The sequence below is a fragment of the Podarcis bocagei genome, assembly GCF_964188305.1.
Source record: "Podarcis bocagei genome assembly, chromosome: 1".
NCBI lineage: Eukaryota > Metazoa > Chordata > Lepidosauria > Squamata > Lacertidae > Podarcis > Podarcis bocagei.
The window spans coordinates 117,434,801-117,461,623 of NC_138125.1; the positions used below are offsets into that span (position 1 = coordinate 117,434,801).

Genomic DNA, 26,823 nt, shown 5'->3' on the forward strand with positions numbered 1-26,823 from the left:
TCTCCCCCAACTGAACATTAGTCACTGTTTGAGCCTCTGACTAAGCACTATCAGAATATGACCTCCACCTTTAAAATTGTGGCAGGAATAAACAATCCTTAATTGTACAATTTATTCGAATTTCAGAATTGGCTTGCATCAGCTTGAGATGGCTGAGAATTGAATGGAAAGACGTTGTACGGAAAGAGTTAAAAGGTGTTCTGCTCCAAGCTGATTTGCATGCAGGTCTACAGGGTTATTCTATTTTCTGCACCATCCCATGGTTCTTTTTTCCCTCCCCCCCCCCAAGCCTCATTTCTCAATAGAATGCACAACCGTTTAGAAAGTTGGTGCTCTGAGTGACACCCATTAGTTTCTCATTATTCAGAAAATGGGGCAGTAAAGCAGAAAAAGAATTGTTCTAAAACTCCTTATCAAATCTGCCAAACTTTGTCTTAATGAATGTCAAGGAGTAACGTGGTGCAGTGTTTTTGTTTGTGCATGTGTGTTTAATGATAATGAAATTTAGGGCAGGAAGCCTTTACAATTGAAATAAAAAATACCACCTTGAACAACTTTTTAATTACCCTATTTCTGCTGTCTAATTCCTTATGCTTATGCCATTTATGGTATATGTTATTAATCCTGCCCTTCAAATAATAATAATAATAATAATAATAATAATAATAATAATAATAATTTTTGCAAATGAGTGATCCTGAACCTTAAAAACATTTGGTTGGGGTAGGGAGCCTTCTAAACTAGAACAGTTCCTTCCTTAGTATTCAGACGGTTGGTCCACAACCCAGTCTTCTATGACTGTCAGCTAATTGACTACTTTTCCGAAGTTTCAGTTGCCTTATTTTGTGTGGGAGAAAGAAATGCATTTTGAACAGGTAGGAAAAAAGAAACGTCAATTTAATTTTTGTTTCAGATATGCCAGGTATCTAAAGTGTCAACTCCAAACCTTTTACTGAAAGTTACTGACAGAATTCTTTCTGTATGTTAAATATATAAATTCCACTCTCTGTCTGGAATTATTTATTTGATTTGATTAGCCTTCCACAGCACCCCAAAGGCTTGTGGGGAATAAAAATAGGTAAAAGTCATACAGCTCCTTAAAGTGATTTTAAAAACCACCCCCATTGTACCCTTTCCCAGAGCATCAATAACTAACAGATTAAAAAACAAACAAAAACCAACCACCGCTTGAAGACCCTCAATTTGAGGCCTAAGTCTTACATTATGGACTTCACTTCTACATCATTCCGGAAATGTGAAAAGGTATCATTTATGCGTATATATGTATGGTGATTGGGTCATAGGAAAGTATCACATTCAACACCATCTTGTCTTGCCGCTAATGACCATGTGCACTGTTCTTAATTTTTAATTTCTTATAACTCATAAGTATTCAGCATCCATAAAATGCCATGCATTTTAATTTTTATGCTGTCATTTTTATTTTCATTAACTATTTAGGAGTTCTTTACACATTCAGTAGAGAAGGGTGAAGGGGTGCAGGGAGAGGGGAGCCTTAAACGGCTCAGGACCACAATAACTCATGGACCAACTCTCTCCATATGAACCTACCCTGGCCCTGATAGCATCTCCTGAGGCCCCTCTTCGTGTGCCTCCTCCACATGAGGTCCGGAGGGTGGCAACATGAGAACGGGTCTTCTCTGTGGTGACTCCCCATTTGTGGAATGTTCTCTCCAGGGAAGTTCGCCTGGCACCTTCATTATATATATTTTAGGCACTAGGCGAAAACGTTTCTCTTCCACCAGGCCTTCGGCTGATTAATATCCTACAGCCTTTTAAATGTGTCTGTGGAAGGGGGGTATTGTTTTGATGCTTTGTTTTAATTATTTGTTTTTATTTTGTGAACCGCCCTGAGAGCTTATGATCAAGGCCGGTATATAAATCTTATTATAAAATCTTATTATAAAATCTTATTATAAATCTTATTATAAATCTAAAAAAGAAAAAAAGGGTTGGTAGAGGAATTTTACAGTTTATCAAAATACGATGGCCTGCATCTCACTTTTGTACAAAGAAGCACGGCATAAACGTAGTAGTATACACAAGCAAACTATTAATAAATGCATGAAAACTACTTCAAGACAATGCGTCTGAGATAACATAAGAGACAACAGCTTTTGTCATATTCAGCCTAAAGTTAGGCTTAATTAGAGGGATTTTTTCTCAAGACTTCAACATAAATGGAGTTATTATTTAAAAATAAATGAGAATGAGAAAGGAGTTTACATATATGCCCTTTGCAGGCAAAAGTACAGTCAACGTTTGAAAAAATTCTCACCAAACAAATATTTCCTCTGTTCATTGCTTAAGGAATACAAGAACAGTGCCAGGACACAAAATATTTCCCATGCCCATTTGTGATCAGATTGTTTTGTTTGCTTTGTAACACACAAAAAAAACCTTAATAAAAACTTAAAACTTTTTTTAAAAACTCATTTCCTCCTCAGAAGTGCTATTATTACCATAGCATTAGGTTTCCCAGAACTGTCAAAGCTTTTCTGCAACAGCTTGTTCAAATTCCGAAACAAGAACAAAGGGAGAATACAGTGCACTCTTGAGAAATATATTCCAGTAGGTGCTGTCTGCAGGTGTTTTAGAAGTCTGTACCTCTTTTATGCGAATGGCAAAACTAATGAAAGGCATGCTCCTATGCTTTGCTGAGCTGTCAAAGGAAGTAGTGAGGATGAGGTGGATTGCAGCCTGCTGCAGAAACACGTCAGGATCGCGAGCCCAGGGTGACAGGGTGTCAAAGCTAACTGGGGACAACTTTCCTAGTCACCACTCATTCCCCCCTGAACGATGCTATAGAAGTGGTAAACAGTCGTGTTGTTAAAATACTCCCCTGCACAGATAAATAAGATGCGCTGCTGCTTCCGTTTTTTACAACTTTGCATCTCCTACACGGCCATGCTCTTGAATGTGCCAGATTAGGAAAGCAGGGGGAAAAGTTCTCCAATCTTTTACAAAAGCCGAATATTACATAGTAGGTGCCTGATTGTGTTCACTTCTTTGTTTAAATTACATTAGAGGGGTCCTGATTGCTTTGTCAAACTCTGTCTGACAACATGATAATAAATTTATTCATCCCTTGCAAGTTTCCTGTCAGTGGGTTACACTCATTGTATATAGCATGGCTTTAAAAAAAGGAAAAAAGAACTATTCGTTTATATACTGCCATCAATGTGCACAGCATTTCATAATGAAACATACGACAACAGCAACAAACAACCCCCACTTTGAGGAGCTCCCTATCTAATAATTCATACAAGGAGTGGAAACAGAAGGAGGGGAGGAAGATGTGAGTAAGGGAAATGGGGAATTATGCTGAAGAACTAAATAAAAGGTTTAAATTAGGGTGGCTCACCTGGGCCCTCTCTAGCTGTTGTTGGCTTGTGACTCCCAACAGCAAACTGGGAGCCACAGGTTTCCCAGCCATGGTTTACAGGGGTCAGCAATTTTTTCAGCAAGGGGCCGGTCCACTGTCCCTCAGACCTTGTGGAGGGCCAGACTATATTTGGGGGAGGGATGAACAAATTCCTATGTCCCACAAATAACCCAAAGATGCATTTTAAATAAAAGGACACATTCTACTCATGTAAAAACACGCTGATTCCTGGACCGTCCGCAGGCTGGATTTAGAAGGTGATTGGGCCAGATCCAGCCCCCAGGCCTTAGGTTGCCAACCCATGGTTTAAATCAGGGGTCAGCAAACTTTTTCAGCATGGGGCCGGTCCACTGCTCCTAAAACCAGTGTGGTGTAGTGGTTAAGAGCGGTAGACTCGTAATCTGGGGAACCGGGTTCGCGTCTCCGCTCCTCCACATGCAGCTGCTGGGTGACCTTGGGCCAGTCACACTTCTCTGAAGTCTCTCAGCCCCACTCACCTCACAGAGTGTTTGTTGTGGGGGAGGAAGGGAAAGGAGAATGTTAGCTGCTTTGAGACTCCTTAGGGTAGTGATAAAGCGGGATATCAAATCCAAACTCCTCCTCCTCCTCCTCCTCCTCCTCCTCCTCTTCTTCTTCTTCTTCTTCTTCTTCAGACCTGGTTTGGGGGCCGGACTATATTTTGAAGGGGGGGGAAACAAATTCCTATGCCCCACAAATAACCCAGAGATGCATTTTAAATAAAAGGACACATTCTGCTCATGTAAAAACACACTGATTCCCAGACCATCTGCAGGCCAGATTTAGAAGGCGATTGGGCCGGATCCGGCCCCCGGGCCTTAGGTTGCCTACCCATGGTTTAAATGCTTGTGAAGACCCTTTATTGGTTGTAAACTTTCATTCTCTTACATCTGTTTGTGCAAGGTTTTTGTATCAGCATTGTGTGGGTAGGTTCTTTCTCCATTCATTTATTAGTTTCCATTGGCAGTGAGAGAGATTGGGGGGGCCCCAGGGAATGGTTGGTTGCCTTCAGTTGACTGCAGTGCGTATTGTTTACTCCACATCTCTGCAGCAATTTGGAAATTCAAATCATGAAAATTCATCCATATTTTAGGGTCCTAAAAAACACCTTTTTGTATGCAGTTTTGTATTTTTTTGCAAGCAGCTTCCCCTAATATTATGCATTTTTCCACTAATATTTTAATTTTTATGTGCACCTTCCCCTAATTCTTGTAAACGCTGTTTGCCTGGAAAACTACATCGCTTGCAGATTCCAACAGAAGAGCTGCATTACAGTTCACATGTTGCTTCAGAAAATGCAGGTTTGGTCAACTGGCCTTTAAGTGTGAACCGAACTGAATTTCCCTGAGATAGTGCCCTAAGACACTGGTCGTGTCTGGTCCTCGTAGCATCATCTGGATTACAGGACAACCTGGCAGCCTAATATTCTTTCTCTCTCTCTTTCAGAAGATAAGGCAAACCTGACAGTGAATGGCTCTAGTCAGCTTCCAAATGCTGAAGTGGTCTCTTTTATACCTGAGCCTGGAGCTACAGCAGTGCTTGTCACTTCCGCAGCGATAGCAACAACATCTACACCCTCATCATCAACTTCTTCCAAGAGCACAAATGGGACTACTAATGCCATTTCTGAATCAGAAGAGGAGAAAGCCAAAAAACTGCTTTACTGCTCATTATGCAAAGTGGCTGTGAACTCCCTATCACAGCTAGAAGCACATAACACAGGTGAGTATCTGCCAGAAATAACTAAAAGCATCATTGAGGGGTGGGAGGAGGGCTGAAAGAAGTTAATATAATTGGCATTTAGACATGGTGGTGTATGTAATAATTCTTTGCCTCTCCTTTATTTATTTTTTAAAGGAGAGGGTGTTTTATGTAAAATATACAGTGGCAATTACGGTACTAGATTCCTGTCTGCAGACAACACAGGATGCATAAATCCTGTTCTTTATTAAAGCTCTGAATCATCTGGTTATACGGAAACAGGCATCTACTACATGCTTAGCGCTGCCATTTCCTGTGAATGCGCTTGTTGCCCAGACTGATGGTTTCGCCCAACTTCCTGGGATCTGTATTTCGCCCTCTTACTCCAGGAAATGCTGTTGCAGAACAAAAAAATCAGAAGGCAGTTTTCACGATTTCACATTTCAAGGAGAACCTTTGAGGGCCACCTCACATGCATACCCTCCAACATTTCTCCAATGAAAATAGGGACGTCCTGTTCCATTATTCTTATTACCATTGCCATTACCATTGTTTTATTTATATCGCTCCCATCTGACTGGGTTGCCCCAGCCACTCTGGGCAGCTTCCAACCTATATTAAAACATAACTAAACATCAAACATTTAAAAAGTTCCCTATACAGGGCTGCCTTCAGATGTCTTCTAAAGGCTGTAGAGTTGCTTATCTCCTTGGCTCAGGGGTTACATAACTCCATAGCCTTCAACATTTCTCCAATGAAAATAGGGACGTCCTAAGGAAAAGCAGAACATTCCAGGATGAAATCAGAAACCGGGATGGCTTCTGTTAAATTCGGGACTGTCCCTGGAAAATAGAGACACTTGGAAGGTCTGCATATGGTAACTGCTGAAAAGTCCTTTCCTGATGCTCTCAGTGACCAGGGTAACACTGGTCAGCTGTTGCTTATTCAGTGTGTCTCTCCATTCCTATGTAGGACCTACACACCTTTTGTCCTGGTGCAAGGACTATCTAGTGCTGGCACAGGAAGGACTCTGTAAGAGACATTTTAAAAATAAATAAATAAGGAAGCCTTCAGAAATTCTCCCCATCTGAATTTCTCCAAGGGTTTTGGAGTTCCAAATTAGCCTGGTCTCATTTCCAAAGCCAAACCAATGTAATGGAAACCCTCCATCACTCATTTTTATTATTTATTTATTTTATACATGGCATCGTGCATGTTCAGTTTGCCTCAACTTTTAGTTCCTTTGTGTCTTTCAAGAGCCAGTGTAGTGCAGTGCTCGAGAGGGTCTTACTTTAGACTGTGGAGACTCTGATTCAAATCTTCACCATGGAGATGGCTGAGTGATGTTGAGCCAGTCACTATCTCTTTGCCCTGCCTAACTGGCAAGTTTGGTGTGAGGACAGAGGGGCCTTGGTGGAAAGGCAGTATATAAATCTAAGAAATAAAATAATTTTTCCCTCTCTCCAAATTTACCGTGTGCATTTGCATCACTGGTAGACACAATTGCATCAAGACTCCTTTCTGTGGAGTATTTTCCCTAAGTGAATATTTTGATTATTTGTATTGATAAAATATGGCCAAAAAAGCCCACCATCCGATCGTGATGTGATTGTACAGTGTTTGTATTTTCTTGCATGTTTCTCCAAGGGACATGAGCACATGTATGAATGAGTAAAGCACTTCATACATAATATTGATGTAAGCATACGTCTTAAATCTGCTTCCGCTCCCCAGTGTTTTAACTAGGTATAAGTATGTTATTGTGGCAGAAGCCTTTGTGAGCTAATATCACTCATGCATAAGAAAAAGTAATGCATGAGTGGTATTAAATATACTTACCTGTATATAATGTAGTCATCTCCGTACTGGCTTTCCATGTCGACGTGTTAAGTTTTCGTTGTTTTAGTCTCTCCTGGTTTGGGGGACGGGGTGTTGTTTTGTTACTGCTTGTAAGAAGATATTGTTCACTTGCAAAAACCCAAGGCAAAAGAAGGGAAAAATGCCTTTGGGCAGGTAACAAAAAGCAAAGCCCTTCCTTCATAGTTACCCTATGTGTAAATATGGAAAGTGATGGAAATGATATTATGGCTGAAAATGTTTAGTTGGTCATTTAAGGGAGAAACAATCTCTGAAGCTTTTGCAATGTGGCTCATCAGGTTCCAAGCACAAGACAATGGTTGAGGCTCGGAATGGTGCCGGTCCAATCAAGTCTTACCCTAGACCAGGATCCAGGCTGAAGGCTCAGAATGTCACTATGGGCTCAGGACTGCAGAACAAAACATTTCATTGTGAGATCTGTGACGTCCATGTCAACTCAGAAATCCAACTTAAGCAGGTATGGCGACAGCATCAGGAATCACTGGGTTTGCATAGCGCATGCCACATTCATAGATCACGGGAGTCCTTTGTTTCGTATCACACGCTCGTCGGATTAAGTGGCTAATTTTAATTTGGCAGACCAAATTCCACTCCCCAGATGTTAGCAAAGGAATCCAGCCGCCTTGTGCAAAGATAGGGTACCAGATCCTGAATCCCAGGTTTTGCTTTTAAATTGGCAGATATATAAACCTCATAGGTGCTCAAGAACAAGTCTGAAAATATTTAGGCAGGATTTGCTAATGGCTGAGAGCCACTTCCTCTGCCGATGAGAACAGCTTGTATACAAGCCAGGATGATTCCAGTCAGCCGCTGTGTGCTGGCATGGTACTGGCTGCAGCACTTGCAGCCTCCCAGTGCTTAAATATATAGGGATGAGAATTCCCGTCTTTCCTGGATCATCACCATCCATCTGCTGCTGGCAATTTCACATAGTAAGACCAGTGCTGTCATCCAGACCTTCTCCTCTTGCTCTCTTGATGCACAATCTATCGCTTTGATTTTATTGTCTCCTACTGAAAATCTGAGTATACACAGATTTTAAGTAATAAGTTTGGGAGTTTTTTTAACCTGATTTGTACAATCATAATATCTAAATGTTCCGGTTGCATGGTTTTACTGGGGTTTTACTCCTGAAATCTAAATCTTCTGCTGGAGCTCTATGCAGTTTATTTTCTTGGAGTAAGTTCACAGATTCGCACAATAACTGCAGCAGGTGATATACAGTGTTAGTCAAACCCGAGTGAAATCATTGGACTCGTGTAACTGAAGTCCCCTGATTCCTTTGAGTTTACTCCAATTATGGCTAACATTAGATATCATCCAGTATTAGGTAATGACTTTTAATCTGAACATTTTTTGTTTTGTTTTACATTTTCAGCACATTTCCAGCAGAAGACACAAGGACAGAGTTGCAGGGAAGCCTACAAAACCGAAATATAGCCCTTATAACAAACTACAACGAAGTCCAAGTATTCTAGCAGTAAGTGTTGCCTGAGCGTAGCATTATATTTTTCCATAACTGGGGGATTCCAAGTGCATTCAAGTTTAGGTGTATGTCAAATGTGAATCTGCCAGTCCACACACAAAGGAAGTTAGCTGCTGCTGGAGGGGAGGAATAAACCATCTGAAATGGAACAAGTAGCGTGTCTTATTTTTCTTTTTAGAAATGCACTCCATCTCTTTTAAAGGCCGAAGCAGTGCACATTAGGGGAATACATTTCTGCCTTTAAGCAAGCCTTTTTGCAATGTCCCGTTCTTCTCATGGTTCCAGCTGAAGGCAACAGCAGGCAATGCTTAAATTGAACCCTAGAGGGCGGAACAGACTCCACTGCATTTCTCTTGATTGTTTCTCACCTTCCTCTTGCCCATTCCAATGGCAGCTATTCAAAATACTGTGGTGCTACGGAATAGTTCCAAGTCCTCAAAAAAACAGAGCTTATCTTGCAATGTAGAAATCCTTCCCCACATAATTTCTCTTTTGTGGGCACTCATGTGCCAGGATACAGTGTTGGAAGATTCTGTGACCATCTCTGTGTTAGGGAAGATATCTAGAAGAGGCTCTCAAGGGCTGCTAGTCATGATGGCTCTGCTCTGCCTTAAGGGTCGGATGCAGTGATGCTTCTAGGTACCAGTTGCTGGAAAGCACAGGAAGGGAGAGTTGGCTTGGGTCTTGCGTGGCCGGGAGGCCCCTGTGAGAACAAGATGATGGGGCAGCTGCGCCATTTCCCTGATCCGGCAGACTCTTCTTATGTTCTTACGATGGGTGTGAGCCTCCTACAGAAAGAGGCTCCCCACTGAAGTCGGCGACCATTATTTTTAACGAACCTGGAGTGCATCCGCGGTGCGCTGCAAGCCAAGGATGCCTAAGGAACGTATATTCTCAGTTTTAAAGTGCAGCACGTTCCAAATGACCTTTAGAAGCAAGCAAGCAAACAAACAAACACTAATATCCTTGCATAATTATAAAGAATAAAATTAAAATGCTTCAGGCTATATCCACTTATTAGTTGCACGGTAGGGGAGCTGAAGCAGGTGCGTGCTGGAGCACAAGACCCAGTTAAGTGTTTAATTTGTATCTGTAAGCAGGCAGTGAGCTCTCAGGACCAACTTCATACATTGCTGCTTGTACAATGTTTTCAGGACTTTTGACCATCACTGTTGTCTCTGAAAGTATAGTCAGGCCCCATGAAGCTGACTACCTCAAGAGGTGCTTATCAGGCAACTCTGCATACACGTCTTTCTCAGTTAATAAAGTGCATTAACCACTTGTGCATGCTAATTTTAGCTGTATCAGGGACTGTCGGGGGGAAATCACCTGCTGACTCCTATCCACAAATAGAAGCGAAAACGAAGAAAATTAACCAGTAATGGTAGGCTGTCAGTGCCCTTTAGAAAAATAATCACATTAATCTTGGCAAGAAACATTTTAGTGGGTCAATTCTGCTAATCCATATAATGCGCAGCGATATTGACATTCGGAAGAAGGTTAACCTTAATGCAAATAGCTAATTGCAGTCTGCTTTACAGTGTTATGGTATCACTTGGATGTTTTTAACCTCCCGGGCAGAAAATTTAAAAAAGGAGGAGGTGGAATTTTAAGGACTTACTCGTTTGCTTAGGTATTTATACCCCACTTTTCCAGGCAAAATCCTCCAGAAAACAGCTTACAACATGATCAGTGCAGCACAATGTAATTATATATACAGTATACATACATACATATATATATATATATATATATATATATGTAGGTTTTGGTGTCTTCGGGTGTCTTCCCGTGTAAGAGTTGGGGTGTCTAGGCAACGTTTCGACGAGGTCTCACTCGTCATCTTCAGGCTGGTGCTTTCGGCTTCTTGTTACTAGAACAGAGCAGGATCTCAGTGTTTGAGTTCCTATAAATACTGTTGAGGGGGTGTGGTGTATAGCCTCCAACGTTCTGGGCAGATAGGAAGTTCCTAGGTTAATGTGCCTTTTCTTCTTTTGTTCATTAATTACTTGAGGGATATCTTGAGTGATTACTTGAGTGATATTCTGAGTACCACTCAGGAGGGTCATTAGGTGTGGATTAGTTGCTAAAGCTTTCGTGTCTTGACCTCTTGACCTTGTGAAGAGTTTTTCTGAGAAGATGGCTGTACTGCACTTAGTTGTGCTCTGGCTTGGCTTCGTGTATAGGGGCGAGCTGTGGTTTTGTGCCCTGTGCCAGCCAGATCTGTGTAGGGATTGCAGGGGGGTGCAGCATCCGGAGGTGCCACTATGGTTTGGCTACTGGATGGTGTCTGTAATTTATCTGTGGAGAGGGTCTGGGTTTGGGTCTGGTGTGGTTGATTGGAGATGGCGTTCTGTGTGCCTCTGGTTCTGGTGTCGGTTTTTGTGGGGAGGGCTAATTTCCAGATGTCTGGCAGGCGGGACGTGTCGTCACGCTTGTTCATGTTGTGAGGGTGTTTCTCTATCTCGATGGCTTCCATGATTATTCTCTTGTGGTGATGTTCCATGTTAAAGAGCAATTTGGAATCTGCAAAATTAATTTCGTGTCCTGTTTCTTTCATGTGTTGGTAAAGAGAGGAAGTTTTTTCTTCTTTTTTGACGGCATTCTTGTGTTCTGCGATACGTGCATTTATTCGTCTGTTTGTTTGTCCAATGTACGTGGCTGGGCAGACTTTGCAGGGTATTTCATAGACCCCTTGGTTTTCTAACTGGATTTTATCTTTTGGGTTTCTGAGGATATTGGCTATTTTTTGGTTGGTGCAAAAGGCTGTTTTGATATTGTGTTTATGGAGGATTTTGCTAATTTTATCTGTAGTGCCCTTGATATAAGGAAGGAGGGCCATGCCATTGTTTTCTTCTGTGTCTTGGTTTTTGGGGGGTGTTTCTTTTTGGATTAGCTTCGTAACCCTGTTTTGCTGGTATCCGTTGGCGATTAACACATTTGAGAGATTCTGTAACTCAGTTGTCAAGTGGTCTTTGTCAGCCAGGCGTTTGGTTCTGGAGATGAGAGTCTTGGCTACGGAGTTTATTTGTGCAGGGTGGTGGTGTGATTGTGCATGTAAGTAGCGGTTGGTGTGTGTTTTTTTCCGGTAGATAGTGTGTCCTAGGGAGCCATCAGGTTTTTTGTAGATTAGGACGTCAAGGAAGGGAAGTTGGTTGTTGGCTTCTATTTCCATAGTGAATTGTATTTTGGGGTGTAGGCTGTTGAGATGTGTGAGGAAGCTATCTAGTTTTTCCTTCCCGTGTGGCCAAATTACAAAGGTGTCGTCAACATATCTGAGCCAAAGTTTGGCTTTGTGTTCTGACTTGTCTAAAGCATTGGTTTCAAAGTGTTCCATGTACAGATTTGCGATGACCGGTGAGAGGGGTGATCCCATAGGTGCTCCTTCTATCTGTTTGTATCTTTGTCCATTGTGGATGAAGTACGTGTTGGTTAGGCAGTGGTTGGTCAGGTCCAGGATGTATTCGGGGGGATTGTATTTGTTTTGAATGGCTGTCAAGGCTTCATTAATGGGCACTTGTGTGAAGAGAGATACAACATCGAAGCTCACAAGTAGGTCATCGGGATGTAAGTTTTGCTTCTTTATTGTTTCTATGAACTGGAAGGAGTTTGTAACGTGTGAAGCGATAGATTCTGCATAGGGCTGAAGTTGCTTAGCGAGAAATTTAGCGAGATTTTGTAGAGGTGAGCCTATGGAGCTGACTATTGGTCTGAGTGGTGTTCCTTCTTTGTGTATCTTGGGGAGACCGTAGAGTTTGGGGCATCTGGATGATTTTTCTCTGGGGATGATTCTTAGCTGGATTTCTTCACTGATAGGAGAGGCTTTTATTTTGGATTTGGTGGTTTTTTCCAGATAGGTGGTGGGATCTGTTTTTATAGGTTGGTAGGTAGGGTCTTGGAGTAGATTTGATAGTTTTGCTTGGTAGTCCGATGTGTTCATCACAACAGTGGCATTACCTTTGTCTGCTGGGAGAATGATTATGTTGTTGTCTTTCCTCAGGTTGGTGAGTGCTTTCTGTTCTTCTTTGTGTAAATTGCTATATATATATATATATGCTTTCGTAGATTTTCACGGGTACAGGAATGCAGGTTTTGGTGTCTTCGGGTGTCTTCCCGTGTAAGAGTTGGGGTGTCTAGGCGACGTTTCGACGAGGTCTCACTCGTCATCTTCAGGCTGGTGCTTTCGGCTTCTTGTTACTGGAACAGAGCAGGATCTCAGTGTTTGAGTTCCTATAAATACTGTTGAGGGGGTGTGGTGTATAGCCTCCAACGTTCTGGGCAGAGAGGAAGTTCCCAGGTTAGTGTGCCTTTTCTTCTTTTGTTCATTAATTACTTGAGGGATATCTTGAGTGATTTCACATGAAAGAAACAGGACACGAAATTAATTTTGCAGATTCCAAATTGCTCTTTAACATGGAACATCACCACAAGAGAATAATCATGGAAGCCATCGAGATAGAGAAACACCCTCACAACATGAACAAGCGTGACGACACGTCCCGCCTGCCAGACATCTGGAAATTAGCCCTCCCCACAAAAACCGACACCAGAACCAGAGGCACACAGAACGCCATCTCCAATCAACCACACCAGACCCAAACCCAGACCCTCTCCACAGATAAATTACAGACACCATCCAGTAGCCATACCATAGTGGCACCTCCGGATGCTGCACCCCCCTGCAATCCCTACACAGATCTGGCTGGCACAGGGCACAAAACCACAGCTCGCCCCTATACACGAAGCCAAGCCAGAGCACAACTATTTGCAGTACAGCCATCTTCTCAGAAAAACTCTTCACAAGCTCAAGAGGTCAAGACACGAAAGCTTTAGCAACTAATCCACACCTAATGACCCTCCTAATTGGTACTCAGAATATCACTCAAGAAATCACTCAAGATATCCCTCAAGTAATTAATGAACAAAAGAAGAAAAGGCACACTAACCTGGGAACTTCCTCTCTGCCCAGAACGTTGGAGGCTATACACCACACCCCCTCAACAGTATTTATAGGAACTCAAACACTGAGATCCTGCTCTGTTCCAGTAACAAGAAGCCGAAAGCACCAGCCTGAAGATGACGAGTGAGACCTCGTCGAAACGTCGCCTAGACACCCCAACTCTTACACGGGAAGACACCCGAAGACACCAAAACCTGCATATATATATATATATATATATATATATATATATATATATATATATATATATAAGAACCTGTTAAAAATAACATTAACATATGCAAACCAAATAAAGATAAAACACTGAACAAATAGTAATGTTTAAAGCATGCATAAGCATTAGCAATTGAAACAGAAAAAAGTCAGTAAAGTAACTGAAGAAAAGGAAGGGCCAAATGTACATCCCATAGGAGGGAGTTCAGCACTGATGGGGTCACTATGGAAAAGGCCCTGCTGTCTCTTGTACTTACTAATGTAGCTGAGCTTGTAAGGAGGGCAAGGGAACCCCTTGGTTGTCACAAGCTGCTGAGCTGGAACTTACAAACCATCTTCAAAGGGTGCTCCACATTTGGTGCATTGCACTCGTCTAGTCTGGATGTAAGCAGGAAACAAGTAACCATGGCAAGGTCTGCTTTTATTTCCTAGGTAGGGGCAGAACTGGTAAACCAGCCCAAGCTGATAAAAGGCCCTCATTGCTGCTGGTCCTCCCTGTGGAGGCATAGGTGGCATTTATTTGTTTTGGTCCCCCCCCCCCCAATTTTATATTGTGAACCACCCTAAAATCTTCGCATAAAGAGCGATTTACAATTTTAATAAATTATTATTATTATTATTATTATTAGTGCTTTTTTCAGCTGGAGCACACCAGAGCACAATTCGGGCACCTCTCCCCGCCTGCTTCTTGCCTTTACATACTTCTGAGAAGCCCGACACAAACATTTCATGTCAAAACAGAAGCTGGCCTGCGTATGCAAGTCTACACTTTTTTTTTAGATCTATGACTCCACGTAGCTCCTAGCTGCTCCTAGCTATACTTGGTCAAGCTATAGGGCAGCACCAATTTGTATTTCTTTTTCATCAATCTGACTCCTGTGTAGTGGTGGCGGGCTTTAAGCTTTCCAACCAGACCTCTGCCATTGCATGTGTGTGCATTTGTGCAAGGGCCCTTCCTAGCTGCCCTAGCCAACTGCCTGAATCTAAGAGAACAAGGGAGGTTCTCTTTTTATTAGACCTGCACCAGAACCAGGGGTGACCCCCCAAACCAGCTAGGGAGACTGCTTGCCATAGTTTTTTGCACGTCCGCGGGTGGTGAACGTGGCTGTTGTCAAACCTGTTCAGGGCTGCCTCAAGTCTCCCAGAGATTGACTGTAACAACTTCTTGAGTTCTGGCACTTAACTGTTCTTGAAAAAACAGCACTGGTTGTTGTGGTGGTGGTGGTGGTGTTGTTGTTGTTGTTGTTGTTGTTGTTGTGTGGATTCCCCCCTCCTTTTTGGTGGGTCTCATAAATGGGTGAAATTACCATTTAATGTTTTCCCCCCCCTTCTTCCTGTAGGCAAAACTCGCATTCCAGAAAGATATGATTAAGCCATTGGCCCCTGCGTTCCTTTCATCTCCTCTTGCTGCTGCCGCTGCCGCTGCAGTATCTACTGCTTTGACTCTTCCTCCACGTCCTTCAGCGGCTTTGTTCCAGACACCTGCAATACCCACGGCTCTCCTAAGGGCAGGGCATGGCCCCATCCGAGCTACTCCCACATCTATCCTGTTTGCACCCTACTGATGGTTGAATCAACAGCATCTCATTGCTACGGCCATTTGGAAGAGAGACCGGAGGAAACAAATAAAGATTCCGTATTTTTCCAGTGACTGCGTTTTTAAGGCACTAATGCTTGAAAGTGGGTTGTGGGACTCTGCATCGACGGGTATTGCAATCTAGACAACAGAGGCTTGTTGTTGTTTCGGAGTTGGTTTGGTTTGGTTGTTTCAACGAACACAACTTGGATTGATGGTTTACGAAACGTTTAATTGTGCACAAAATATAGCGAGGGTTCATCTGCTTTTTAACTTAGACACACGACATGCATTAAAAAACAAAGAACATGGGATATTTTCCTGTCTGACTTGAAAACTAGGATCTTCCTCACTGCAGCAAAAACTAGGTGAAACAAATGCTTGAATTGCTGACGACAGCTCAAGAACAGATTGCAACTTATTTCCTATGTGCTCCTGTTGCTAGGGATTGTGTGTTGTTTTGGAGCTCTGTGCTAGTGTATTTTGTGTAGTACCCGAGTTTTACCTCTCCTTCGATTTTAAAGCATTTTAGTTGCCGTGTAAATGTTTGGAAGCAGAGCAGCCCTGGAGCTTTTTCTTTTAAAGAATTTAATGTATGTCTTTAATTTAACATTTTATTTAGAGAGATCCAGAATAAGAAAGCCATATATGAGATCGTTAAGATTGTGACTCATTTACTATTTTCATTTAACTTATTTTGCTTTAGTTCCCACACCCCTCCCACTGGTGTTGCTAAACAACCGTTTCAAAAGAGAGTTTCCTAATTTATATGTTTACCACATTTTGCGCTTGTTGAGGCAGCGGACTAGTGTATTTATTCATAAATATATTTGCCATTTCTAAATTTCTTTTCTATATGATGACGCTACATAGAGTTGTGGCTCCCAATGCAATAATGTACAGAAAATAAGATATTTATAAAATTAAGTGTCTCTTCACTTAATATATTGCTGTTCTGGCCCTTTTCTTCCCTTGGGTTCCCCCACTTCATTTTATAAAGGTGATCCGGATACCGAAGACACACCAGGTGTCGTTTGGGACAACAAGGATAATCTCCAAAAACATCTTTACCTGCAGTCTGTAAAGAGTAAAATATATGTGTATTTTTTAAAGAAGGCACGTTTTTAATAAAACAACATGGAAAAATAGCAAACTGTTTATTAATGAGCAAAAGAATTCGCGTGGAACCTTTATATGAGACCTCTGTTTGAAAACAGCATCATTATGGCACAGCACACTAGGAAGTTACCAAACGGCGGCACAGTCACTTGATTACACCGTCATTGTTAATGAATGACTGAAATTATGAATACATGGATATAATGTACTTTGCATATCACTGTGGAATGCTTAATGTCTTGCTGTGCTGTGTTTTTAATTCGGTGAAAGCAATAATGGAAAACCGTATGAGATACACCTACCTAAGGCTGCGGTTCTCTGGTCCTTGGGAGGGCGTCCCAGGAGCCCATAGGACAGATCGGGTCTCCCTCCCTGACGTTGGAGAGTAAGACCCAGTGTCAGGTCCTCCCTGCCACCACAGGATCATTCAACTGGAGTACCAACATCAGTATGGGAAATAGAGCTGTGTTGGGGGAGCAGCAGCAAGCAGGGTTAAAAATGTATATGTGCTGAGAGTCACCTCTAATTTTCTCCCTCCCTTTCCTTCCCACTGTTTCCAACGGGAGGGCAAAGTTTTTTAGAAGATGGTGATGATGATCTAAGGACCTGGAAATGGATGGAACAATGCAGAGCATTCTCTTCGCTGCACTCGAGCTTGGCATGGCATAAGACAGGCATAGGCAAACTCCGGCCCTCCAGATGTTTGGGACTACAATTCCCATCATCCCTGACCACTGGTCCTGTTAGCTAGGGGTGATGGGAATTGTAGTCCCAAACATCTGGAGGGCTGGAGTTTGCCTGTGCCTGGCATAGGATAAGGTGGTTGAAGCACCTTTGGATTCCTTGCTAAAGTGAGCGATGCCCTGAGCACACATCCCTGCACAAAACACTTCCGAAATGAACTCCAGAAGTCTGGTGCCATTATAGTTCAAGTGGAGCTGTCTCTTTGATACATGGCTCACTGGCCCAGAAACATTCCCCATATGGTATCGTTGAATCACACTGCTTAATTTGTAGCATAGTAATGCCACTAAACAACAACAACAACCTGGAATTAATTTTAGATAGCCAGGTGAAGCTAGTGAACCTTGGGATGAATGGCCTGTGTTGTACACCCACATATGTTTGGAAATTTCTAAATCACATTTGCTGCTGGGATTTTAGAAGGGACTGTACCTTAGTTACAACATGTGGTCCGTAAGAGTCTGAAGGCTGGTATGTGTAGAAAATGTGTGAAAGGATGTGGGGGTATTTCTGTTCAAGCAGGGGGATCTGTTTTGGCATTATAAGTTTTAAAACACTGGGTGGAAACTTTTGCCTAATGAAGTTTTGGTGCAAGATGATCTGCAACTGGTAAATCTCCATGTTTTAGTTCCTTCAAAAAGATACTCTGTTGTGGGTTATGGACAATGCATATTAGCCATTTGGAAAAAGAGATCCATTATCAACAATGGATGGGCTGACATTTGTTTATTTGCACAAACTATCTGGTGCCCATAACTTCTTGCTAGTCCTTTTCAACAGGAAGTAGCCACATTTTAGAGGGAGATCTCAGCATGGATTCAAGGTGAAAAAAGAAGCCTGGGACCTTAGGGTGAAGGGCAGGTAATTAATAATGATAATAAATTATTATTTATCCCACATTTTTGTTAGGACAAGGGTTGCAGGTGTTTAGCCTGAAAACAGCATGGAGAGAACCAGAACATAAACTCTAATATATTACATTGGCCCATCTCTGACCATTGTTCGAAACTTCCATTGTTCTAGGCACATTTTGTGACAGGGAATTTCATTAGCATGAGTACTTTCTGAGTTCTGGGCTCAGTACTGTGCCTGAGAATTCAGATTAAAACTGCAGAGTGGAGGGAAAGGAAGACCTTTTTCTGCCGTCCCACTTCCAGCTACTCTGAAGACTGGAGAATATTAGGAGAATGGCCAGGGGAAGGACTAGACCATGTGAAAAATGAGCATAATAATTTAGCTGCAGTTCATTTTCACCTTGATATTCTTGTTATTTAAAATACGAACCTAGACATTCCATTGTTGCGCCCATAACCTAGGTTTGAGGTGCCTTTTAGCTCCTAGCTATCATATCTCAGTTTCTAACACTATCTCTGACCCAGAAGGCTCATTGAAGAAGAATGTACTTCTGGTGCTGTGTAAAGTTGTCTCAAAATAATAATTGGTCTCCCTTTGCACTTTAGAGAGTTTTAAGAAACAAGTAATGCCTTGTGTCAAGTGTCATTCCCCAAAGTACACTTGAAATTTTAGCCACGTTGCCCACCCGCTGCGGCTTCAGAAGCATGCACAGCAGTTCCGGAACCTTCCGAAGGGTTTCAGATTCAACTGCATTCAAAAGATTCAGAATTACATTCAGCTTCTTGAGCATCTCTGCAAAATGACTAGCCTTTCTTTCAGGAAATTTGGGAATACACAGGGTAATTGTGATTTGATAATTGAAAAATTCAACATGATGTGAAGTAGCGGAGTAGCTTAGAGCCAAAAAAGCTAATAACTCTTCTGGGTAACTGAATAGATTCTTTTAATAAATATCAAAATGAAGAACATGTTTACATGCTCATGTTCATACGAACATGGGTCCAATCTCCCTTAGTTTCCACTTCACTCTTTACCTCAGCAAAGAGTTGTTTCTTTATTCTTTATAAAGAAATCTCCTGGACAGAAGTCTCCCTATTTGCATTATAGGGATCACCCTCTGTCTGACTTATTACAGAAATACAACTGTCTTTTACGGTGTCCTGTATTCACCTCACAGACACACCACGGAGATGCAGTAACAGCTGGACAGACAAACTCACTGTCAAAAAGTACCTCACAATCACATGAGAGGTGTTCCTTAAAGAAACCCCTCCCCCTTTTAAAATACATACAGCTACACAAATAAATATTCCCATTTCAGGAAAATTAAACATCTAATATCCTTAACAGTAATGGCTTCTGTAATCCTCATAGAACTCTAGCCCAATCAATGGTTGCCATTAATTTGACTCTGAATTGATTTTAGAATGAATTGATTTTAGAATGTATTTCAATTAATTGATTGTGATTTTATGTGAACTGTGTTATTTTTACTGTTGTTAGCCACTCTGAGCCTGGCTTCGGCTGGGGAGGGCGGGATATAAATAAATTTATTATTATTATTATTATTATTATTATTATTATTATTATTATTATTATTATTATTATTATTATTATCCCAGAAACTGCTATAGCGTTCTGTGACCCACCCTGTCTTTTCTGTGAACCGCCCTGAGACCTCCAGGTATAGGGCGGTATGATAATAATAATAATAATAATAATAATAATAATAATAATAATAATATGATGATGATGATGATGATGATGATGATGATGATGATGATGAATGTGACCCTGGTGGCTTGAATTTTGCCTCACCTTTGCTTCTGACACTTTTAGGGCAAATGATGTATGGTGCTGAGAAGTATTGCAAAGAAAGTTGCCCTTTTACAAATCTTGGGTCAAGTCACCTGAAAATAAGGCTTTGGCGTTTTTTGTTTTGTCTGCTTTATGACAGAGCCGTTAATATTATTGACTGAATTTGTTTTTATGGAATCTGTAATTTTTGATTCTGAACTTTGTTCTCCCCCCCCCAATATATTTTTAATTCTTTTTTTATTATTTCATGGTCCCCTACTCTGGGAATGAAATAGTCAGTGAGTGGTGGGTGGTTGTTATCGTTCTCTCTCTCTCTCTCTCTCTCTCTCTCTCTCTCTCTCTCTCTCTGTATGTGTGTGTGTACGCACTTGTGTGTTTGTATTGCTTCGTTCCAGAGACGCCATCTTCGCAAGCTGATTGAGGGAGCCCAACACAACGCCCAGAGGTCACATTTGTGATGTCTCAGGGAGCCAGGGGTCAGAGCTGAACACCCTCTGAACACTGAGGGGGTCCAGACCCCTAAAAATATATGGGGGAGAGGGAGAAACTGCCTCAGGTCCTAGAAGTTGGCACGCATGCTTCGTTTTATATTTAAGAAGCAATTAAGCAAACAAGCACACATATACACACAGAGAGAAATCTACAGGAAATTTACCTTTGACTTTCAGAGGTGAAAAGTTGTTCCTCAATGAATTATTCACAGGGAGAAAGAAGACGGGAGGCAAGCAATGCCACGTCTCTGTGGCACAAGTTCAGATTTCATTAGCTAACTTCTTTTCACCTGTGACAGTCCCCAGTCTGTAAATCTCCATGCCTGATGTAAATAGGATGCCATTATGCTCCACTCCCCTTGCTTGTCTTCACGCTATGGAGGAGGGGAAAACAGACTTCCTTGCTTCCTTCTTTCCCTTCTTTCTTTCATTTAATCTTTCTGCCAAACTGAGCCTCTGAACTGCCAGCTTTGGCATTAGAATCATAAATCAACTTCAGCAATTACTCCCTGAAAATGATTTAATGCAAGCTGTACAAAACTGATTAATGATACTTACGACCCAGAATGTGTGGGGGGCTTGGGGGGGGGCGTGTTAACACAGTGCATTGAGCGATATGTAATCTTCAAAAAGTTGATGGCAAATCAAATCCTTCCTGATGAGTGCCTGAAAATGAATTTTGACAACAACAACAAAACTTCCTTTGTCCCATTCCTCTTACAGTATTATCATCATCAGTCTGCTTTTATATTCTCCACACCTGTACAGATTCATATTGCAGGTAAAGAATAACATGGCTGAGTGAGTCCTTGCAGATGAGGCTAACCCAAAATGGAGGCAGAACATCGCCATTGTGGCTCGGAGCCTTTGATACCCTTTGTTGTTGTTTAGTCGTTTAAGTCGTGTCCGACTCTTCGTGACCCCATGGACCAGAGCACGCCAGGCACTCCTGTCTTCCACTGCCTCCCGCAGTTTGGTCAAACTCATGCTGGTAGCTTTGAGAACACTGTCCAGCCATCTCGTCCTCTGTCGTCCCCTTCTCCTTGTGCCCTCCATCTTTCTCAACATCAGGGTCTTTTCCAGGGAGCCTTCTTTTCTCATGAGGTGGCCAAAGTATTGGAGCCTCAGCTTCAGGATCTGTCCTTCCAGTGAGCACTCAGGGCTGATTTCCTGAAGAATGGATAGGTTTGGTCGAGTTCTCTTTTGCAGCCATCCAAGTTAGTGGCCAGCACCGTCCTTCCTTGTTGGGGCAGAGAAGTGGTGGTTTAGTGTATGGCTGGCAAAACATCATGAAATGGCGTCTGCTATTCCAGCAAATGCGGTTTAATTATGTGGGCTCATCTATTCCAGCAAAGGAGGTTTAAAATATCAGGCTTGTCAGGTTCAGGGAATTGTGACAAGGAGTTGTGTAGAACAACTGCACTCGTAAATCACCTCAGTGTATGGCTCATAAAGTGCAGTAGCAAGAGGGCTTAGAAAGCTGGAAGGGGCAAAGGAGGAATGGCGTTTTGGGAATCACTAGGCACTCCTACTGTATCAAAAACCGATGGTAATGGAGGTGTGCCCTATCTCAGGTTGCACACACACCGTACATTTAAAGCAGATCTGTCCCTCCCCGCAAAAGAAAATCATAGGAATTGTAGTTTACCCCTCACAGATTTAGCAAACTATAGTTTCTAGGAATCTTTTTGGAAAGAAAATGTGTTTTAAATGTACTTTTGACGCATGGTGCTTATGCAGCCTCAGTGAAATAGCACCAGGGAAATGATTTCTCTTCTCCAGAGGACTTCAGAAGCAGGTAGAAGAGGCCTCTCAAGACTTTTATCAACAAAGCTGATCTCTTCTGCAGCATCTTATAGTGGTAGTTTATCAGCAGCCAAACCTTCTGTAAATTACCAGAGTTCTTCAAAGTACACACAGATTTTATTTTATTTTTTTAAAAAGAGGACCTTTAGGGGAGGTCGATAGGAGCACAGCGAAGAGGAAAGGTAATTTCTCTTTCTTTTTTGAGGAAATAGGAAGGATAAAAATAAAATGAAGAAGATGACACTTGCATGCAAGAAGAAAGATTACCCTCCTGCGTCAAAGGAGCTGCCTGAATATTTTTCTCTTATCACAACTGAGTGAGGAGATTAAAATGATCGAATGTTTGCAGCTCCATATTTCTAACACAAATAGTTTACAATTTCCCCCTCATTTCCCTGAGCTTGTCTGCATATTTCTCCCACTCTTTGTGCTGAACTGTCTTTCACCCTGTTACTTTTTCTGTTTCATTTATCTGAAGCAAAGGAGAAGGTATTTGGGGAAGGTATTATCTTTCGTTTGCACATGATTGAAACCAGAGGAGCTTCTCACATTGTTAGAACGCGGGGGGGGGGGGGTTGCTATAAACCCCTCCCCTGAACAGCAGCCTGGGCTTTTGAGCCAGACAGAGATTGGGGCTGGCCAGTTCCATCAGACCAGCAGCACCAGAGGAAGAAACCAACCCGAGCTCCAGCATCTTGACCAGTACAGATCTTAAGCCCATGAATCAGATGGCCTCAGATCAGAACTTCTGTAGTCCGTACCCTCAGAGCATTGTGGAACCAACACCACTTCTGATCCAGGGACCCACATTTCCCTTAGGAAGGGTCATAGCTTAGCAGTGGAACATATGCTTTGCATGCAGAAGGTTCCAGGTTCAATCCCCAGCACAGCCTGCAAAGGAAAGAGGTGGATTTGCCCTGCCAGACTTAAAACTTTACTATGAATCAGCAGCTTTCTGCTGGTTGAAAGAGTGGCTACTTCTTGAAAATACAGACATTTTGGATTTAGAAGGTTTTAACAATGTATTTGGATGGCATGCATATTTATGGTATGATAAGGTCAAAGCACATAAAGCATTTAAAAATCATATTGTAAGGAAAGCATTGTTTAATGTTTGGATAAGATATAAGGATTTATTGGAAAATAAAACCCCAAGGTGGTTATCACCGATGGAAGCGAAAGCTTTGAAAAAGCTTAATATGGAGGCCAAATGGCCGAAATATTGGGAAATTCTGGAACAAGAAGGAGACAAATTGAAATTGCAGAGTTTTGAAAAATTGAAAGACAAAGTGAGAGATTGGCTTCATTATTATCAGATAATGGAGGTTTATAAATTGGACAGGAAAATTGGCTTCCAGGTGGAAAAGTCAAAATTAGAAACAGAGTTGTTGGAATCCAAAACTAAGAATTTGTCAAAGATGTATAACTTGCTGTTGAAATGGAATACGCAGGATGAAACAGTCAAATCAGCTATGATTAAGTGGGCACAAGATATTGGTCATAACATTATGTTTGCTGACTGGGAACAGTTGTGGACCACCGGTATGAAATTTATGGCATGTAATGCCTTAAAAGAAAATATTATGAAAATGATTTATAGGTGGTACATGACCCCAGTCAAGCTTGCAAAAATCTACCACTTGCCTGATAACAAATGTTGGAAATGTAAAGAGATTGAAGGTACCTTCTTTCACCTTTGGTGGACGTGCCCAAAGATTAAGGCTTTCTGGGAAATGATATATAATGAAATGAAAAAGGTATTTAAATATACCTTTCCTAAGAAACCAGAGGCCTTTCTCCTGGGCATGGCCGGCCAATTGGTGTCAAAGAAATACAGAACATTTTTTATGTATGCTACAACAGCAGCAAGAATACTTATCGCAAAGTATTGGAAGACACAAGATCTACCCACATTGGAAGAATGGCAGATGAAGGTGATAGACTATATGGGACTGGCAGAAATGACCGGCAGAATCCGAGACCAGGGAAAAGAGACGGCGGAAGAAGATTGGAAGAAATTTAAGAACTATCTTAAGAAATATTGTAAAATTAATGAATGTTAGAATGATGCTGGTTTAGAAATTAAGTGGATTACAGTTATAAGGATTAAGTTAAAAGAAAAGAAAGGTTAAAAATTAGATAAATTTAAGGGTGAGGATTTGCTGAATTAAAATTTGAAATTGGAATGCAGAAAGGGGAGGTATGAGGAGGTCGGAGAAGTAAGTTATAAGAAAATAAGGGTTTGAAATTATACTTGTTCTTTTTTTTGTTTGTGTTTGTATTGTATTGTTGTGTTTGTCTGTATAATATGTGAAACTTTAATAAATATTTTATTTAAAAAAAAACAATCCCCAGCACAGCCAGTTGGAATGGAAATATCCCTTGATATCATGGGCCCAGGAGTCAGCTTCACCTGCTAAACAGCAGCCTGAAGGGGGAGAAGATGGAGTGACTCCACCTGTAGCTGATCAGCCTTCAAGGACACAAAAGAGAAGGCACTGATGAGAACCAGCTGGCTTCAGCTTTTTTCAGCAGAGCTTCCAGAAGCAGTCAGATACTGGTAACAATCCCTGTAGTTCCTGGCCCTACCTTGCTGCTTGTCTTGATCCTTGATCCTTGACCCCATGATCATCGGATTCCCTGACCCCTGGACTGTCTGACCATGTGGATTGCTGTTTGTCCAACCCCAGGACTGGACCTGACTTTGGATACTGACTCCACTTCCAGGTAAGTACACCTCAGAGACTCTGCTGGTTGGCTGGTCTCCCACTCCACTGAGTTCTGCATGTTGTTGCTCAGCAATGAGACTACGACAGTTCTCTAAAGCCCTTGAAAGCTGCTGCCAGTCAGTGCAGACATCAGCTGGATGATCAAAGGGGTCTGACTTAGCTTATGGCAGCTTCTTATGGTCTGTGTCAGTATACTACTACTACTACTACTAATAATAATAATAATAAATTTTATTTATACCCCGCCCTCCCCAGCCAGAGCCAGGCTCAAGGCGGCTAACACCAATAAAATCACAATAAATACATAACAGGGGGAAAAGAGAGGGGAGAACCAATTTAAAATACAGGTTAAAATGCAATTTAAAATGCAGCCTCATTTTAAAGTAGCTGATAAATCAAGACCATAAGGGGAGGGAAACATAATGGTCAGACAGAGTCCAAACCAAAGGCCAGGCGGAACAGCTCTGTCTTGCAGGCCCTGCGGAAAGATGCCAAGTCACTCAGGGCCCTAGTCTCTTGTTACAGAGCATTCCACCAAGTCAGGAGCAGTGCTGAAAAGGCCCTGGTCCTAGTTGAAACCAATCTAACCTCCTTGAGGCTCGGGACCTTCGGAGTGTTGTTATTTGTGGACCTTATGGTCCTCCGCGGGGCATACCAGAAGAGGTACGAGGGTCCTAGGCTGCATAGGGCTTTAAAGGTCAAAACCAGCACCTTAAACCTGACCCTGTACTCCACCGGGAGTCAGTGCAGTTGGTAAAGCACTGGATGTATGTGATCCCGCAGCAAGGACCCCGAAAGGAGCCTCGCCACGGCATTCTGCACCTGCTGGAGTTTCTGGGTCAGCTTCAAGGGCAGCCCCGCGTAGAGTGAGTTACAATAATCAAGCCTGGAGGTGACCGTTGCAGCCAGATCAGGGCGAGAAAGGTAAGGGACAATACAAGGAAGAAGCCTGGTGGGAATCCTTGGAGGAGAATCATAGAATCATAGAGTTGGAATAGACCACAAGGGCCATCGAGTCCGACCCCCTGCCAAGCAGGAAACACCATCAGAGCACTCCTGACATATGGTTGTCAAGCCTCTGCTTAAAGACCTCCAAAGAAGGAGACTCCACCACACTCCTTGGCAGCAAATTCCACTGTTGAACAGCTCTTACTGTCAGGAAGTTCTTCCTAATGTTTAGGTGGAATCTTCTTTCTTGTAGTTTGGATCCATTGCTCCGTGTCCGCTTCTCTGGAGCAGGAGAAAACAACCTTTCTCCCTCCTCTATATGACATCCTTTTATATATTTGAACATGGCTATCATATCACCCCTTAACCTCCTCTTCTGCAGGCTAAACATGCCCAGCTCCCTTAGCCGTTCCTCATAAGGCATCGTTTCCAGGCCTTTGACCATTTTGGTTGCCCTCCTCTGGACACGTTCCAGTTTGTCAGTGTCCTTCTTGAACTGTGGTGCCCAGAACTGGACACAGTAGGGTTTGGATTTGGATTTGATATCCCGCCTTTCACTCCCCTTCAGGAGTCTCAAAGCGGCTAACATTCTCCTTTCCCTTCCTCCCCCACAACAAACACTCTGTGAGGTGAGTGGGGCTGAGAGACTTCAAAGAAGTGTGACTGGCCCAAGGTCACCCAGCAGCTGCATGTGGAGGAGCGGAGACGCGAACCCGGTCCCCCAGATTACGAGACTACTGCTCTTCTTCCCTTGATCTAGATGCTATACTCCTATTGATGCAGCCCAGAATTGCATTGGCTGTTTTAGCTGCCGCGTCACACTGTTGGCTCATTTCAAGTTTGTGGTCAACCAAGACTCCTTGATGCTTTTCACATGTACTGCTCTCAAGCCAGGTGTCACCCATCTTGTATTTGTGCCTCTCATTTTTTTGCCCAAGTGCAATACTTTACATTTCTCCCTGTTAAAGTTCATCTTGTTTGTTTAACAGGGAGAAATGTAAAGTATTGCACTTGGGCAAAAAATAAAATGAGAATTAGGCTCCAAGCCTGCCCTCAAAAAAATGGTGCAGCCTGA

The 26,823-nt window shown here is 42.3% G+C and overlaps 1 protein-coding gene and 1 long non-coding RNA gene across 14 annotated transcripts in view; one reads left to right on the forward strand and one right to left on the reverse strand.

Moving 5' to 3' along the window:
• Window positions 1–16,391, forward strand: part of ZNF385B (zinc finger protein 385B) — a 197,033-nt gene extending 180,642 nt beyond the window's left edge. For 11 of the 12 annotated variants that reach the window (XM_081178529.1, XM_081178534.1, XM_081178530.1 and 8 more), the window contains 4 exons: window positions 4,871–5,146; window positions 7,282–7,460; window positions 8,382–8,483; window positions 15,003–16,391. In XM_081178529.1, coding sequence (XP_081034655.1) covers window positions 4,871–5,146; window positions 7,282–7,460; window positions 8,382–8,483; window positions 15,003–15,227 — 782 coding nt within the window. In that variant the 3' untranslated portion in view covers window positions 15,228–16,391. The remainder of the gene's footprint in view (window positions 1–4,870; window positions 5,147–7,281; window positions 7,461–8,381; window positions 8,484–15,002) is intronic. The other variant, XM_081178531.1, reaches the window with a different exon arrangement.
• Window positions 15,837–18,679, reverse strand: LOC308582096. Of its 2 annotated transcripts, XR_014005486.1 has the most exons (3): window positions 18,577–18,679; window positions 16,660–16,788; window positions 15,837–16,316 (listed from the first exon to the last, which is right to left on the reverse strand). It is a non-coding gene; the product is annotated as an uncharacterized lncRNA (long non-coding RNA). The 2 variants fall into 2 exon arrangements; XR_014005487.1 differs by lacking the exon at window positions 18,577–18,679 and having other exon boundaries at window positions 16,660–16,819.
• Window positions 18,680–26,823: the final 8,144 nt, after the last annotated feature.